Below are 17,736 nucleotides of genomic sequence, written 5' to 3'. Positions count from 1 at the left end.
GGTGATCGTCTGTGCTGTTTAACAATACCCAAAACACTGGATCGAAGTTGTACTTTTCTGATTGGTGCTAAAAATGGATGATACTCCTCTACATAGCGTTAGCCTGCTCTAGTTATGCTGAGACTGCTCAATATTGAGCTCCATTGAGAATAGGTTTAAAGGGGTTGAATGCCTTCTGCTGAGGCAGGGCATCTACCGACCACTCTTTACATGCCCTCTGGCGCAGCCCGCTGGCCTTTGTGTCACCCAACAATGATGGCACTGGAGCACCACAGCCAGGGGAAGATCATTGTTCAGTTCGGCCAATCGGAACGCAACAAATATACATCTGTGTGATGTGAGTTTCTGTGCGTATGTGTGTGTGTATGTGCATGGTAATGCAAGGTGAATGCATGTGGAGCGAATGTCTCTTTCACACCAAGCTTTTGCAACTGCTCTGTGACGAAGGGGAGGGGGACGTCACACAAAGAAAGAGCCAATCAGACATTAGCTGTTTGGATTTATGCCAGGGTTTTTAGGCTTGTAAGACTTTAGTACAAGTGGCAAAAGCCAGTTTTTTCAAAAAAAAAAAAAAAGTCAGCTGAGACGAGATGCCCTATACACCGTCTGGCTTTTTCTGCGACCGGTTGATCCGGGAACGAGAGAGAAGAGACGGGGAAGGGTCTCTGAACAAGCCCCTCCGCTTCAACTGCCAGGACTTCAACACCCTGAGACAGGAGTGCCTTCAGAGGAAGAACCTGTTTGAGGATGACTCTTTCCCGGCCACTGTGGAGTCTTTGGGCTTCAAGGAGCTCGGACATAAGTCCAACAAGGTCAAGAACATCGTCTGGAAGAGGCCCAAGGTATGATGGGGTTTATACCGGACACGTTGATCACAAATTTAAATAAAGAGGGGATGGATCACGCATGTGGGAGGTGGGACGTAATTTTTTTGGTACACAGCAACATCAAACCTGCATGGAAATAACAGCATTTTTTCCATCCTAATGAGGGATTATATTATGATGAAAACTAACTGCTGCTGCGGGATTTTACCTGGAGATGCAGATGGTCAACAGAGGCACCTCTGGGATTAAAATTCTCCCAGCAAGTCCTACGTGGATAGATCGGAGTCAAATTGAAAGCTCTTACTGTAATGAATGTTTATCACTTACCTATTTGGAAACAACTGTAACTTTGCCCCAATTGGTATCCGCCTCAGATGGAGTCATGTTATGTTTACTTATACAACCCAGAATCACAAGTTTATCTCAGTGGACTTCACACAGCAACCTCAGTCCTTACTAGCAGATATGAGATTGATCCTTAACTCCTCTTTGTGTTTATTATTGTCTGCAGGAAATCTGTGAGAACCCTCAGTTCATTGTTGGAGGAGCCAGTAGGACAGACATCTGCCAGGGAGATCTTGGTAAATTATGCCTCTTTTTTTACATTTTTGGCACAGTGATACCATCACAGCATCACAGTGTTTTTCATTCTGTGAAGTTTCATAGTGACGTTAAGGATTCAGGATGAACTCGAAGGTTTTATTTTTGGTTGCTCTTGGAGAGTTAAAATTAATAGGACAAGATTTCTGTGGCGCAAAAAATGGGAGGAAATCTACCTTTTAGAAGCTTAAAATGCTAGCATCTTCCTCCCCTTCCAGATCAGAAACAGCCATTTGTCGTTGTTCAGTGGTGCATGAAATTATTTTGGCAGTTGTTGAACATCATTTTGGAAGTAGCAGAAGCAGAAGTATACATGGCAGGTTGGGGAAAGGGTATAGCTGTGTTTTCTATATGGAATCACTCTGGGTGTATTCAACATTCAGTCACAGTTTGTATTCAGGCAGCTCGGGGATCACAGGATAGCAAATATCCCATCAATCCCCCGCACACGGCCTCTCTGCCTGCAGCGGCCTCCCCATATTCTGCTTACTCTTTTGGAAGGGAATCCAACCAGCAGCACTTCTCATTGTTGTTCAGTTCAGGCTGCAAATAAAGGGGACCAAAAGCACAAAGGTCCTGGCAGACACTGTTAACCATTCCCCGTTGAAAAACTTACATTGTTCCCAGCCCAGCAGCTAACACCCTGTGACACACCTGGACAATCAGAAAACACAAACGTCAGCACTCAGTAGTGGTCTTTTCCTCCAGCAAAACAAAATATGTCCATCAGAGAAGTTGCTCTCAGTCTTTGTTTTAGGGAAATCACACTTGTCAAGGTACAAGTTCTTCATCTAGGTATTTATCTTCTGGTTGAGTGAAGGACAAGTGGTAAATTTTCCAATTACACCCACGCAGTAGGAATCTGAAAAAGGCAGAATTTATGTATCAGATGAAATCACTCCTCCTGAGGTTACTATTTTTATGTATAATCTGTGACTCTTAAAAGACATTAACATCTAATCGAGGGGAGTTGAGTGAAAGGACTTTCTGTGTTCAGGTGACTGCTGGTTGCTGGCTGCCATCGCCTGTCTCACCTTAAATGAGAAGCTTCTCTATCGAGTTGTTCCCCAGGAGCAAAGCTTCTCAGAGGGCTACGCCGGCATCTTCCACTTCCAGGTCAGAAAAAACCATCTAATGTATTTCCACATAGTCTTACATTCAGTCATTCCTTCATTCCTCACTAGCGGATTTATAACATTACTCACGTATCGAGAAATAATCCTGATGAAGATCCTTTGATTCAAATGTGTAAAGTGTGTAAAAGTTATAGGGATGTCGTCAGCTTCTCTTCCTTGATCCTTAGCATTGTTTCTCCTCCCTGACCTCCTTGTGTCCTCCAGTTCTGGCGCTATGGCGACTGGGTTGATGTCGTCATTGACGACCGCATCCCAACCTTCAACAACCAGCTGGTCTTCACTAAGTCTGCCGAGAGGAACGAGTTCTGGAGCGCCCTGCTGGAGAAGGCCTACGCCAAGTGAGTACTGAGCACATAGAGAAGAACAGAAGAGGTTTTATACTGATTGTTTACCTTTGACTGCATATCAAGGACAGGTCGAACCTTTCTTGAAACACTTACTGGAATGACAACAATTGGGTACCACACCACCTTTCTATTTTTCTGTATTGGTTTGTAAATTAATGACCTAATATTTTTCAGCTACACAAATCAGTAGATGTTAGACATTTCCCCTATAGTTTTAGAATTGATTTCTTTCTTGGTTCCTGTAGGTTTTGTGTGCTGCAGTCTTGTGAAATCTGACTTTGTCTAAGAAAGTATTAAGATTGGGGCTATCTAAATCAGTTGTGTTGGATGTAATGTAAGTCAAAATTTTATGTTTATCGTTTTATGTGAGCTTGTTTTGTTTTTTTTAGCATGTCTTTACATGTTTTATGTATTTATTATGTTTTGTGTTCAAGTCTGTGTTTGGTGTTTTACCTGACTGCAAGGTGACAATTCAGTTGAAGTTGAAATGCTCTCCCCTGTCTGTGTCCAGGCTACATGGCTCCTATGAGGCCCTGAAGGGTGGAAACACCACTGAGGCCATGGAAGATTTCACCGGTGGAGTCACTGAGTTCTACGAGATGAAGGAAGCTCCCAAAGAGCTCTACAAGATCATGAAGAAAGCTCTGGAGAGAGGCTCCCTCATGGGATGCTCCATTGATGTGAGTGAGACATGATACAGAGGTTGAGAGCTTTAACACGTGAAGTATTTTGCATCTGTAACTGCACCTAAAGTAATGTCATGGTGCATTGAACACAGCCTGCACAGCAGTAAAGTGAGAGCTTCAGCCACTGGATGTCAGCAAAAGCAAGATTTTCAGATGGTGTTATGTTGCTCATTCAGAATTATTGTTATGCAAATTGATTTAGACTGATGGTATTATCTGCATATCAGGTTTATTTGCTAATTAACACCTGTACTTCAACTAAAATGCTGGATGTGTTTACTTATTTCTCTCTTTAAATCTTGTCTCTTTTTTTGGTTCATCATGGTCTGTTATGTGTTTTGTGTATCTGCAGTCTCTGGTTCCAGCTCGCTTTGAGACGCGTACTGTGACGGGACTCGTGAAGGGTCACGCCTACTCTGTGACGGCAGTGGAGGAGGTAAAGCAGGCCACTGAGCAAGATGACAATACTGAGTGTAGTTTTTTGTAATTGTTTCAACTCTGTGGCTCTGCAGAGCTGCAGGACAAATGGTGGAGCAGGACAACAGCACAGTAACAAGGAGAGTGTTAGTAAGACAATTCACACTGGGGGTCACATTAATGTGTCCAAAACAGCAAATTACGTGAAAACAATATGAGATTAAATGTGAGAATCTGAAATATTCCAAATTTTCAACAGTGTAAATCTTCTCAGCACAAGGAGTCTAAAGTTCGTCTGGTGCGACTGAGGAACCCGTGGGGTCAGGTGGAGTGGAACGGTCCCTGGAGTGACAAGTAAGGAGTTTTTAACCAACTTCACCCCAAAGTTTTTGATTTCCAATTTTACTGTCTTTTGATCAGCTTTTGGTGATTCCACATTTTTTTCTCCTGTTTCCCAAAGCTCTAAGGAGTGGACCACACTGTCAAAGACTGAAAAAGAGAAGCTACAGCATCAGAGTGCTGAGGATGGAGAGTTCTGGTAAGTGGCATATTTATACTGTAATATTATAGCTGGAATATGTTGATCTCATGTTTACATGATTTGAATAGAAATTAATAGAAAGCAGTAAGAATCTCCAAATAATACATGACATTGGTATTAAATATTTCAAGCTCCAACAGTTAAAACTCTTGATTAACGCCTGTGTGAGTGTGTTTGCTGACATTATGAGGAAAGCAAGAGTTTTATTGATATTTAAAGTTACTACAAGGAACTTTTAACTGGTTATAAAACCGTCTTATGATGCCTCTGATGCCTCTATATGACCTACATAAACAAATGAGACCATCAGCGAGAAAATGGGCTATTTCTATATAGTTATTCTAAATGCCTGCCACCAGGTCGGATTCCCCGCAAAATCTGATGGAACGATTTACAGCACGCCGGCTGGAAGAGCCTATGTTTACATTAAATGTTGCATTGTAGCATGAGTGAGTACAAAGACGTTATTAGGACAAGGGGAGGACATTTCTTGTTGTTTGATGATGTTAAAAGTAAAGTTAGACTTGTTGTTGGCGTCCCAACTCATTTTAAAAAAGATGACAGAAACAGAGAAAGAGCAAGCTAGCATCTGTCTTTCACTCGCTTCCAAAACAAATGCTAGCCAAGATCTTTACGACACGAGGCGGTGGTGCTCATGGGAAATGCAGTCTTTATTCCAGGAAAACAATATCACTTTTGTCCATAGGAGCCACTAAATCAACACAAAATGAAAGTTCCTTATAGTAACTTTAAAGGGAATCAAATGACGTCAGCTGTAGAGATTTTAGCCAGGTATCCATCCTGTCTTGGTCTTTTTTGTGCCCGTACAGGATGTCATTCGAGGACTTCAAGAAGAACTACACCAAGATCGAGATCTGTAACCTCACCCCTAATGCCCTGGAGGATGACAAGATCCACAAGTGGACTGTTTCTGTGAACGAGGGCCGCTGGGTGAGAGGCTGCTCTGCTGGAGGCTGCAGGAACTACCCAGGTATATTACTGTAAAGATTCACACAACAGTATATTCCTTTCTCAGACATTTGTGACCCCAGAAACAGGAGAACTGTGCTGGCTTTAAATATGGTATCAATTCTGATGGCTATGTTGTTTTGGACTGCTGCTCTTTATACAGATACTTATACAAAAAAAAGTCAGGTGTTTAAGAGCACATAAATTAGAAAACAAAGCATGAAAACGCTTGAAATTGAGAAATTAAGTCTCAAATTTTTTTTAAGTATGAAAAGGACAAAAATCACACCTGTAAAAACCTCCTAAATGTCTTGCAGACACCTTCTGGACCAACCCTCAGTACCGCCTTCGTTTGCTGGAGGAGGATGATGATCCTGAGGACAACGAAGCGGGCTGCACCTTCGTGGTGGCGCTGATGCAGAAGAACAGGCGGAAAGAGCGCAAGATGGGAGCCAACCTCTTCACCATCGGATTTGCCATTTATGAGGTGTCCTGTTCGGTTTTCATTCATCATTCAGAGATTGTTGGACAGTATTTTCACTGAATTCTCAATGTTTGTTTAAACTTGCTTATTCAGATGCTTTATACTGAAAAGTCAGAAAACTTTCAAACATGTTTTCTTTCTAGTAAATCCCATAATTCTCCTGGTCAAAACTGGGAAAAAGTAGATTTTTGAAATTGCTATTTCATCTTGTTATTTGTTCTTGTAAATTTCACACCATAATAAAAATTTTGGTTTTAATTAACACCCCATTTGACACAAACACTAATGTCTACTCTGTCTGCCCACAGGTGCCAAAGGAGGTAAGGACGGCGTGAAAGAAACTCCCACAGTGGAGCACCAGTTTGCAAGTTAATCGCACTCTACATCATTTGTCTTCCAAGTGTGATTATTAACTTTTAATGAGTTCTTTAATATAGTTTTATACTTGAGTAAACTTTCTGAATTCCTCATCTTTAGTTTTGTGTGTGTGTTTTTGTGCATTTGTGTGACTTTTAAGCCCGTTTCCATCCTACGTTTCTAACACTTAGTCACTTCTCCTCCCTCCTCTTCTCCCAGATGCACGGTAACAAGCAGCACATGCAGAAGGACTTCTTCCTGTTCAACTCCTCCAAGGCTCGCTGCAAGTCCTACATCAACCTGCGTGAGGTCACCCAGCGTTTCTGCCTGAGCCCCGGAGAGTACGTCATCGTTCCCTCCACGTACGAGCCGCACCAGGAGGGAGAGTTCATCCTGCGAGTCTTCTCTGAAAAGAGGAACACCTCAGAGTGAGTGGGTGAGGGCGCTCAGGGTGGCCTGCAGGGGGCGAGCTGGGCTGCGTGAGGAGGGAATGGATGCACAGTTTTCCCCTGTTAGAATAATACAGATATGTTTGTTAGTATGTATTTAATTCAGCTGATGTTGATCCTGTTTCTTAGTAGGGCTGGGTATTGAAGAACAACACAAATCAATACCATCAGAGGATATTGAGAGGTTTTAGCTGTATCGATATCAAGAGGTTGTTTGTAGTTTTAATGCATTTCTTATTATAAATAAATGGAATATGACCTGATTCTGTTTGCAGAATCATCAAGTCAAGTCGAAATTTCTAGTCAAGTTTTAATATTTTACAGTTGTACTCCAAAAGAAACATTTTAGAGCCTTGACAAATACTTAAAATATAAAAACCTGCATAAAACTATTATAGATCAGTTTCAGACAATACCCAGCCCTACTTGTTGATATGTAAATTAACAGCAACAGGATTTATTTAACCTAGAAAATAGCAAGTTTAATGGTATATTAGACATTCACAGTGCAGGTTTGTTTGTTTGTGATTGGGGTGGGATTTGTCGGGTGGGGCTTGATGGGTGGGACAAAAACCAACAAGAACAAACCATTTTAACGGAGATTTGATTTGTAGAGCTCGAAGAAATCGGCCCCAGTTCGAAGCTGTTATGGAATCTTTTTTAGGACAAGCGACTTCAGATTTGGGCATGCACTGGTAAACTTTCAAAAATATTCAATACTGCATACTCCAACCTCAACAAACATCCAACTGCTGCCCTGGAGGACCAGACAGCATGCGGAGCCGGCCTGAACTCTGACGGACCAGGACCTGGCTGTGAATCAGGCTGTGATGGATGTGCAGTAAAACAGGCCCCTGTGATGGGCTTTGAATTACAAAACTTGGCTTTCGATCTCACACGGGTCATTTTTTGCAAATAATATGAATTCAATGCCATTAGGATTAAAATACGTTAAACACCAGATGAGTGTTGTGAACCCCTCCCATCTGATTCTGTTGGTTTTGACCTAGATTTGTCTAAACAGCTGCACACAACCAACTACAGGTTGATATTAAACCTTATAAAATCAAGGAGATGACACTTACTATGACCAAGATTGCCCAATATAAGAAAAAATGAGGAGAAAATACTAGAAGAGGCATCAGGTGGTACTAAACTAACACATTTTATTCACAGCTTCTTTAAATCTTTGTGGAATGGTGTTATGTGAGTATGTGAGTATTTAAGCCTTCAGAAACGGTGTGATAAAGCTAAACTTGACTATTTATATAATAGTATATAACAATCTGATGAAAATAACATGGTTGGCTGTAGTAAACAGATAAGTTATGGTCCAGATGAGATGTTGTTGTCACCATGGTGACTAATGTTTATTCGTCTTCACCCAGGGAGATAGAGAACAGGATTGAGGCCGATCATCCAGTGGTAAGTCTCCTTCCTTTCCTTTCCAGAGTTTGTGGACTTACAATGTTAGAAGTGTCTGAACATTTCTCTGAGAGAAGCTACTAATACATCTTTAGTTTTTCATTTTCTTGAAACCAAGATGCATTTATATGCACAAAACAATGCAGTATTCTGCACCATGTTGCCAACCAGTGTCCATGTCACATCAAAATATTAAAGTTATTCCTTCCATATGTTCACCCAGCATCATTATTCTTAATGCTAAATAATATAAAATTCCTAATTTATGCAGCTTATATGCATGTGACACCTCTTCACAAACTTGATCTCCGCATTTTTCCTTTTACATTTTCTTCCTCCTCTTGTCTCTTCATCTCCTTCTACTTTGCGGCTCCATGACGCCTCAGCCGGCGCCGGCCTCGGCGGGGGAAGAGAGCGAGGAGGACCAGCAGTTCCGGACCATTTTTCAGGAGATAGCCGGCGAAGTGAGTACAGACAGAGATTTTATAGTTTTCCCTTCTCTCCTAATTGTTGTAGCTGCTAATCATCGACTGTGTTGATGGTTTATACTGGCGTCATAATGTCTCATTCTGAATTTTACAATAACTCTTGCAGGACATGGAAATCACAGCCAACGAACTGAAAAACGTTCTCAACAGAGTGATCACTAAACGTGAGTCCCCTCTAATAAACTGACCTGTTACCAGTTTTTCCATGTCAGTCCTCAGCTTTAGACTGGGTCACCACCCTTCATTTATACTGTAAGGGGTGATTCAGGGTCATGCTTCGCGTCACGGTCCTGCATACCCTGCCAGGGTTCATCTCATAATAACGACCCACTCGCTGTACATTATCCTTTACTTATTTACCTCTAAATCTTTTACAGCTCTCTCTCTCTGTCCTTTTGTTCCCTCCAGATAAGGACCTGAACACAGAGGGCTTCAGCCTGGAGAGCTGCAGGAGCATGATTGCTCTGATGGACGTATCCTTTGTATCGAGTGCATCGGGCTGGCTGTGTTGTCTGTAGGAGGCACAACCTGCCGAGACCCATGGCAGGGTCTGTGATGGAAGCTCACGTAGTCTAGGCCTCATTTCACCCCACAAACACAGAGACATGTCTTTCTTTCATTTTCTCAGTATCGAGTGTGCTATTTCCCCGTGACCTCCTGTGGTCTTACCCAAAGTGTTTGTTTACTCCTCGCAAATGGAGTTTAATTAGAATAATTAACTTTAATATTTTACAGCGCCTATTTGTCTGCCTAATTGATGTATTGTACGTTAGTGATGTAATTCTCAGACACACACAAAACATAACATTATTTTGCTGTTCAAATGTGACACTGAAATTCTCCCTCCACTAAAAAATGTGTTTTTCTTCTCGTTCCTTCAGTTGGATGTTTGAGCTTCACTGTGCAGAATGATGTATTTGCAGAGTTTGACACTGGGAGGCTGTTTTCAAAAGTCATGTACCCTACGAGCATGATTTGTGACATCACAACTAATTTGGAGCCAATCATGTTTCAGTAAAATAGGAGACATCTCGTGCCCAACATTTAAACTTAAAGTTTAAGAGATATTTGCATATATTCATATGTTCTGGATTTTTTACCGAGGGAGAAGGAGGAAATGTTTATATTTAGAGCCACAACTAAAGCTGTTCATTGTTTTCTCGATTAATCGATTAGTCTTTTGGTCTAAGATGTAACCTAAAATGTCTTGTCTTCTCCCGACCAACGGTCCACAATCCAAAGATATCCATTTTACTGCCATAAAGGACTTAAGAAACCAGAAAATATTTACATTGTAGAAGCTGCAACCAGAAAATTTAACTCAAAATGTGACTCAAAACAATTAATCTGTTACCAGAAATAAATCTCTGTTGATCGACTAACTGTTGCAGCTTCAGTCATTTTAAGGACTTTGTGCAAAAACATTACAAGACAGAAATTATTATTCAAAGCAGAGTATTTTTATATATATATATCTTAAAACATGTCTGGAGGGGATTTTTAAAATGTTTCTAACTGAAATAATGTTTTATTCTAATAGAGCAGTACTGACGCTCCTTGATACGCACATTATTTCGGTCTTAACTGCTTCGTTTCAGATGGATGGGACAGGCAGACTCAATCTTCAGGAGTTCAGACATCTGTGGAATAAGATCAAACAGTGGCAGGTGGGACTGCAGGTTCCCTTCTCTCTCTTTATGTTTTCATGATAGCGTCATCACTTTCTCACTTTCTCATTGATGTCGAACTTAATCTTTAAAGACGAGCGACTCGCTCTCATCAGGGTTGTTGTCGACACATCAAATGCACAAATGCTCTCTTCCAGGGAATCTTTAAGCACTATAACGCAGACCAGTCTGGTAGTATCAACAGCTACGAGATGAGGAATGCTGTCAACGACGCAGGTAATAACACCGACAGAAGAATTAGAAAACCTTAAAGGGTCAGTTCAACCAAATTACAAAAACACTTGGGGGTTTTTTCACTTACATCTCAGATTTCTCCTGCTGCCTGAATATAATGGAGGAGAATTGAGTTTTGTTTTATTCAGAGTAACCAGGACTGTGTGTCTGGAAAAACTTATAAAGCAAAAACTATTTGAACGGCCAAACATTTCTTTTTGTTTGGTTTTTTGTGATTTGGGTGAACTGATCCTTTAAAGTTAATGTATCACAAAACCTGAAAAAAACACTTCTGCACACACTGAAAAAACAGATCTGACTTTAAATTTGATTAAACTGCTAAAAAAAAGATGTTTGATGCCAATGTTCTGTATTTTTAATTTGGAAAGCAAGCATCAGTCTGTATCTGATCTCTGAAATATTAGACATAGTCTTGATGGCAGTTCATCGGTCATGACCTTATGTTACCTCATGACCTTTAAAAGGTCATTTATTTTCCTGGGTTTTAATGTAAACTTGCTCTTTGTAGACTGTAGGAATGTGCTGCAGATGAATTTACAGCTTGAACTCATCCTTTAAATGTTCTTGTCACTGTACAGTCATGTGTCTTATGTCCCGCTCAGGCTTCCGTCTCAACAACCAGCTGTATGACATCATCACCATGCGCTACGCCAACGAGAACATGAACATCGACTTCGACAGCTTCATCAGCTGTCTGGTTCGGCTTGAAGCCATGTTCAGTAAGTCAGTGCCTGAAACACATCACCGTACTGAGAATAAGTAGAGCATCACCTGACATACTGAAGGTGATAGAGGAGATTTTAAAATGACTCCTCCAGCCTGTCATCACTTATTTAACATACAGTAGTGTTCAGGTCAAATTTGACCTATTTATACATTTGAGAGCAGTAAAAACACCCTAATACACCTTTTTTTTTAGCCTGAAATGTTATAAGTTTTCTTAAAGTTACCCAGAACTGACTGTAACTTTTTTTAAAAATTTTGTACAGCTGATTCACATTTTTGTAGATACTGCAGAAGGTGTTTCAGGTTCAATTTGACCCGTATTTATTCAAAAATGTTGCTTTCTTCACATTCAGTAACATTCAGTGAAATCATGATGGTTGTTATGTTCTCCTATTTTATGTAACATACAACCATAATGTTTTTTCTCCATAAACCTAAAGTGTAAAACCTCAAGTATACTCTGCTCTCTGAAAGCTGAAATAAGGATTAATCACTAGTTTATTAATGACTAATGAGGTATTTATCGATAAATAATAGAGTTGTGGTTCAGAAGTTTGGTATAGAGACTCATTATAAGGACAAACTGTGAAGGGTCAGAATGTGAACAGTATCTGAGTGTTAAAGACTGAAGCAGCTCTTTCACAAACAAACATCACACATTTATTCATTTTTTTTATTCCATTATGTGTGAATTTTTGACTCATACAGTTACAGCCAAGCATCGTTCAAACCAACAGAACTTCACTCTGTTGTAGTTGAGTTTCCAGAAATAAGTTGTGTGTATAATACTTAATACATCCAAAATGTTTCACTTTGATTCAGTAGTTTTTAGTTTCACTGTAAATATCAAACAGCTTCATTATAGAAGTGGAACAATCTGATACAGAATAGATGCAATACTGTCCAACCTTAAAACGGCAATAATCGATATTTTTCATAATTACAATGTATGAAATGACAGCGTGTAATGTCCGAGGTGTTGCTTGTAGTGATGAACCTACAGAGAATTATCACTTGACTCTGCTGCTCCTCTCGGCTTTATGGAAATGTTTAGAGAGTTTCAGCTCATTGTTTCTCCAGCTGCAACTTTACTGTTTCGGTTCATTCTCAGCGCTCTCATAGCGTCGTTTTCAGAGAAAAAGCTCTAAAAACCAACTGTACTGTTATCTGCTCAGCACCAAACAGCAAACAGACACAGTTAGCTGTAGACTAGCCGGTGAACATAGTGGAGCATTTAGCAGCCAGATATTCCCCTAACAGAGCTAAAAGAGAGTGAATATTGGACTTACATTCACCAGTTGGACAGAAACATGACTCCTAATGAATGATCATTTTCAAGATATGAACTTAAAAGTGACCAAAAAAACAGTTAAAGAAGGTCTAAAGGGAAAATTTGAGGAAACTGAAAGTTAAGGGGTTAAAAGTCAGTTGGCACTTAAATCTGCACTTGGCAAGATTTTTATGACACTTTACTGTATCAATCACAAAGGAGTGACGCAGTGTCCCAAACGAAGTGAGACTCAATTGATTCAGTCTATTTGTCAGGATTCTGGAGTCACATTCAGACACTCTTGTTCCACAAGGAAGTTAAAAATGGAAATTCAAGAGAAAGAACGTTGCTTCTTTGCTTCTGATGGTATCTTTGTTTAGTACAATAGCTCATAAAAGGCTGACTAGCGAGAAAAAACAAGACCAACTGTGTCTAGTTTAAATGTAGGGATGACACCCTCTACCCGTCCTTTAAGCACTCTGCTGTATCTTTGCGTAACGAGTCACTGGCCCTCCTGTTTGGTTAAACATGATTTTGAGCCACCAGACGGTGTGTTTTTGAAGTTTCCTGGTGTAACGTTCAGTATGTGGGCTGAGGTGGATCACACTTGAATTGTATTGAATCATAGTTGCAGTGTTGCAATGTTTTTTCTCTCTAGGGGCGTTCCAGGCCTTTGATCAGGATGGAGATGGTACAATCAGACTCAGTGTCCTGGAGGTAAGTGAAGAGCTACAACAACACGCTACCTGTAAACCGCACGTCTCCACATCCACAGTTTAGCTTGTGCAACATAAGTTTTCCAATATGCACACAGACATTTATTATTTTTGGGCACCGTTCCTCTAAATAAAGCATCAAAATGTTCTTCTAAACCTGCTAAATTATATCATACACCCTTTCCCCCATAAACTTTATTTATAGTATAACATTTTAGTAGGACAGAACATGTGTACAAAACAAAAAGCATAAAATAAATTAAAAAATGAAATCACAATAAATAGGTAGTGTGAGCAAATTAAGCATATTTAGAGTAAATTAGGGCAAAAACCAACAAATTGTAACCGTTAATTAGTCTTAATTAGATGGTTTTAACAGATTTTTATTCAGAGAAGAGGAGATTAAGTCAATATAGTTTTTAACATCATTCATGGAACAGAAAATTATGGTTTTCTTCTATTGAATTTGGATTTATTGGATGTTGTATTTGGCAAGAAGCAAAAAAAAAAGAGTCAGAGTCCTTTTTCTTAAAATCAGTATATACAAAAATAACATTTTCAAACCTCAAGGATGTTGGTGTGGACACACAGGAAATAACATCCACAACTCTATAACAGAATATAACTCAATGAGCAGCTGGTCTTACAGTCAGTCTTACATAAACAAGTGAAAAGCAACTACTAGTCAACGTGATGGAAAATGTTTATTTGAACTGCATGAAATCTGCCAGTCAAATTGTTCCACCTACAGCGTGTAACAGCTCAACATCTGAACATTATTGTAAGAGTTTTATTCTACAAGATCTTGTGTAAGGCAACATGTAATACAGTGGTTCAGTTGCAAGATGATAACTGGAGAAGGAAATAAGACAAAACAACATCCGACAGCAAATATTTACAGACTTTTCTCTCCTCTTGTCTATTTCCTTTTTAAATACTGTACACACAACTCATAAACATACATGCTAGGATGAGGGATTATTAGTGGACAATGCTTTATCATCAAGGGGAACCATCGCTCTAATGATTACTGCTGATCTTCACCTCATTGCTAAAATAACTGAATTACTGTATATCGCACTCAGGAAATTGAGCAACTACTGTTACTTCAACACATACTTCTCCAAAATTAAACACTATGGAGTTATAAATGTATATGATTGTTTGTAAAGTTGTGCATCACAGCACATTACAGTGAATTGTAGCTGAGTTTTATTTGCTCTTGATTGAATTTCTCATCTTAAATCTAATATAAATTCATGGCAGGTTGAAATGTTGCACTGATAAAAACTTGTAAGCTTGCAAATTTCAGTGTTTCGGACACTTTGTTGCTGCTTTTTGTCCTCTGCTCATTATATTGACCCCCTTTTTCCTTCTTCTCCCTGTCTGCAGTGGCTCCAGTTGACCATGTATGCCTAGAAAGGCCCATCTTCTCCCAGGTGAGCTCCACTCCACACGAGGACCAGACAAGCCAGCCTTTACCTCATTATTCAGTGTGCCCGACCGCCGTTAGCTCTCATCCACTTCACCTCCAGCCTTCCCTCCCTCCCTCCCTACCCCCCCCCTCCCCCTCCATCCCTCCATCCCTCCATCCCTCCCCTGCTCTTTCTGCTGCAACATGTGCAACCTTCAACATGCTTCTCAACTTCTCTTTCATACTTCTTCCTCTTCTTCTCAGTTCCCTTAGTCTCGCCTTTGTCCTCCCATTATCACTGAAATTTCAGTCTCTCCTCTCAGTCATCAGCCTCGTTTTCATCATTTTTTTTTTTTTTTTTTTTTTTTTTAAAGACAATCTTCCTGCAACAAGTGTACCGCACTTTTCTCAGGCATCAAAACACACACAACCTCTTTTTTTTCTGTCACAATACCTCACAGAGCCGCTCCCAGAAATCCATTTCTGTACTAGGTCACTGTTATCTCTATGACTGAATTTTTGCTCCTTCATCCACCCCCCTTCCTCTGTTATCTTCTTCCTCTCTGTTATCAAAACTGAGCAACGAGGGCATTTCTTCCTGTATCCATCCCAGTGAACTGGGCTCTCTGGTGGACAGTGAATAAACTTGTGAATCACTCCTACACCTGTTACCTTTCTCATAACCACATTTCTAAAGGATTTCATTTCCCGCTGGAGTTTTTTTTTGTGGGCCCCTAGAATCAGTCACACGCACCCCAACTAGTGACGAGGCATCTTATGTGCTCCAGTCCTGTGGATAGCACTCCCTGGTGGACAAACTCAGGCTTCTTCTGTTCATCTCAGCTCCAGCCTCCCATCCATCCCCGACAGAAAACCCCTGACAACTTGTCCAGTCTGACAGTGTTTCAGCTCTGCATGTCGATGACGGAGGAGATTCGAGAACAAAACTGCGGAGCCGACGAAGATTTTTCTCAACACCAAACGTTCGAGGTTAAAATATGGATTTGAAAGAATATGGCTAATGGGTTGGACTGCAGCTTTTTTGTGATTTTTTCCTATTAAGGCTTTGGTCAAATGAGTGTACTGCATTTTTAACCATTTAAAGAAAATAAATAAATAAATGTGTAGTTATTGGTTTGAATGCGTTACCAGTAGTTTTGACTTTGAAATGTGTTTTATTTGGACACAGAAGACTCACATGAAATCAGCATATAAAAGCATAAAGAAGACAGGAAAAGGTTTTATTATGTTGCAACATTTTTTTTTTATTATTATTATTATTAAATCTCTTCGATTGCACTTTCTTAAAAAATATCTGTTCACAACTTTGATATAACAACTAAAAAACTTAAAGAAACTCAGGAATGCCAGGTAAGAGGTGAACTGCATGCTTTCCTCAAACTAAAAAAAAAAAACGAGCTGGTGAGGCGGTTTTTAGAAGACGGCGGCTGTGAGAACGTCACGTTAACTCGGCTGAGAGTTAATCCTCGAGAGAGGACACAAAACAACCAGGAGTCATAACCACACCAAGTACGCCAAAGAGAGCATCGGCTGGGCTATCGCACTGGTTAAAAGTGGTTGATTATTCCTTTTTAAAAAAAAGTGGCTTTGCGCCTGTTTTCAGAGGGGAGGGGGGGGGGGGTGAGGTATGGCATGGGAGATTAATCCTAATTCTTTCCTTCAAACTCTTCCATCGAACACCTCCTCTAAACCTTCACCTCCTTCATTAGAAAACTATCTTCACTGTGGAAAATAGAGCTCCAGCGCCTTCTGCTCGATGCCCCAAAATAATAATTTAAAAAAAACAACATCCAAAGTGGAAATTATGTGATAAAAACTGTACTTCACACTCACTCATGGAAAACGGGGGTTCCTTACTCGCCACTTTTTGGACAAATAGGAAGAAAAACTCACACAGATAAACATGTTCACATGTATGAACACACACACACACATGATCACGTCTTGGTTCTGTTATCACTGCAAATTGTTAATTGTCAAAATGGCCAAGTCACACAACACTGCACCACAGTCCCTCAACACCTTTATCTCAAATGAGCAACAAAAAAAAAAACAAAAAAAAACAAAACAAAAAGAAAAGAAACGTAATCCGAAACCACAAAAAAAAAACGAAATAATTGTTAGAAAGGATTTTTCTGAAAATAAAATAAAAACCAAACCAAAAAAACAAATAAATTTTCTCACCACAGTGAAACTCTTAAAAACAAATAATCACGACTGCTGACTTACTCACAGCCTGAGAGACTACACCGTGAATTTCCACAAACACTTTCAATCACTCGTTACGAATGATCGAACGAATTATCGTCAACTTCATAAAAGAAAAAAAGAAAAAAGAACTAAAGGTTGCTCAACAAGACACGTCACAACTGCACAACAACAATAAAAACATCTCTTTAACCCATGCCATATTGTAGCCAACCAACCTGGAAAAAGATTATTGGTTTGACTTGCAGTTTCAACAGAAAGCATAACGTTCCCTCTGATCCCGGCAACACTGAAGTTTCTTCAATTAACAAAAGTCACGTGTATCTTTGTCTTATTTTGGTCAGTGAAAAGAGGAACTGCAGTGTTCATGGTCAGACAGAAAGAGAGGAAGGCCTGTTTGTAGAACGTAAAAAAACAACAACAGCACAACCAACCCTCCTTTCGTGATTGTAATATGGTTGGATTCCAACACCGAACATAAAGGATGGAGTCGTCAGACGCCACTCATCAGGCTCGACAGGAGCTCTGCTAAGTTAAGTGGGTCCCAAAAAGATCCCCCCCAATATGGGAGGTTAACAGGGGGGGAAAAGGTAACAAGAAAGGGGGAAGAGCTCGACGGGGAAACGACGTTCCCACCGGCCTTAAGGCTCCAGTTCAGTCTCCTCAGCATGTTTCTGCATGTGCATGAGCATCCCCTGCAAAAAAAACAAAAAAAAAACAGTATAAAACTCCA

At 40.1% G+C, this 17,736-nt stretch overlaps 2 protein-coding genes across 8 annotated transcripts in view; one reads left to right on the top strand and one right to left on the bottom strand.

Moving 5' to 3' along the window:
* Window positions 1–16: 16 nt before the first annotated feature.
* On the top strand, window positions 17–16,582 carry capn3a (calpain 3a, (p94)). Of its 5 annotated transcripts, XM_067614722.1 has the most exons (22): window positions 17–842; window positions 1,339–1,408; window positions 2,425–2,543; window positions 2,768–2,901; window positions 3,422–3,590; window positions 3,949–4,032; window positions 4,273–4,367; window positions 4,474–4,551; window positions 5,385–5,545; window positions 5,841–6,010; window positions 6,316–6,327; window positions 6,584–6,792; window positions 8,202–8,238; window positions 8,625–8,702; window positions 8,833–8,890; window positions 9,135–9,208; window positions 10,325–10,393; window positions 10,552–10,630; window positions 11,251–11,367; window positions 13,303–13,361; window positions 14,753–14,799; window positions 15,618–16,582. In XM_067614722.1, the coding sequence occupies exons 1-21, from the start codon at window positions 591–593 to the stop codon at window positions 14,777–14,779; spliced, it is 2,151 nt and encodes a 716-aa protein (XP_067470823.1). In that variant the 5' UTR covers window positions 17–590; the 3' UTR covers window positions 14,780–14,799; window positions 15,618–16,582. The 5 variants fall into 5 exon arrangements, with proteins under 5 accessions (XP_067470823.1, XP_067470821.1, XP_067470822.1 ...); XM_067614720.1 differs by having other exon boundaries at window positions 18–842; window positions 14,753–16,582; XM_067614723.1 differs by having other exon boundaries at window positions 200–842; window positions 9,135–9,199; window positions 14,753–16,582.
* znf106a (zinc finger protein 106a) overlaps window positions 16,222–17,736 on the bottom strand; it is an 18,796-nt gene continuing 17,281 nt past the window's right edge. For all 3 annotated transcript variants that reach the window (XM_067614717.1, XM_067614719.1, XM_067614718.1), the window contains exon 23: window positions 16,222–17,698. In XM_067614717.1, the coding sequence (XP_067470818.1) occupies window positions 17,645–17,698 (54 nt within the window). In that variant the 3' untranslated portion in view covers window positions 16,222–17,644. The remainder of the gene's footprint in view (window positions 17,699–17,736) is intronic.

Source organism: Thunnus thynnus, chromosome 16, assembly GCF_963924715.1.
Source record: "Thunnus thynnus chromosome 16, fThuThy2.1, whole genome shotgun sequence".
Taxonomy (NCBI): Eukaryota; Metazoa; Chordata; class Actinopteri; order Scombriformes; family Scombridae; genus Thunnus; species Thunnus thynnus.
Note: the sequence above shows the minus strand (reverse complement) of the source record. Positions and strands in the feature narration are given on the sequence as shown.

What these genes read in the sequence shown, in the direction of transcription:
- capn3a (XM_067614722.1), top strand. Translation starts at nt 591, where the DNA reads ATGCCCTATACACCGTCTGGCTTTTTCTGCGACCGGTTGATCCGGGAA. An exon ending in GCTGAGGATGGAGAGTTCTG is followed by an intron (nt 4,552 to 5,384) that starts GTAAGTGGCATA and finishes GTGCCCGTACAG; the next exon opens with GATGTCATTCGAGGACTTCA. An exon ending in ATAAGATCAAACAGTGGCAG is followed by an intron (nt 10,394 to 10,551) that starts GTGGGACTGCAG and finishes GCTCTCTTCCAG; the next exon opens with GGAATCTTTAAGCACTATAA.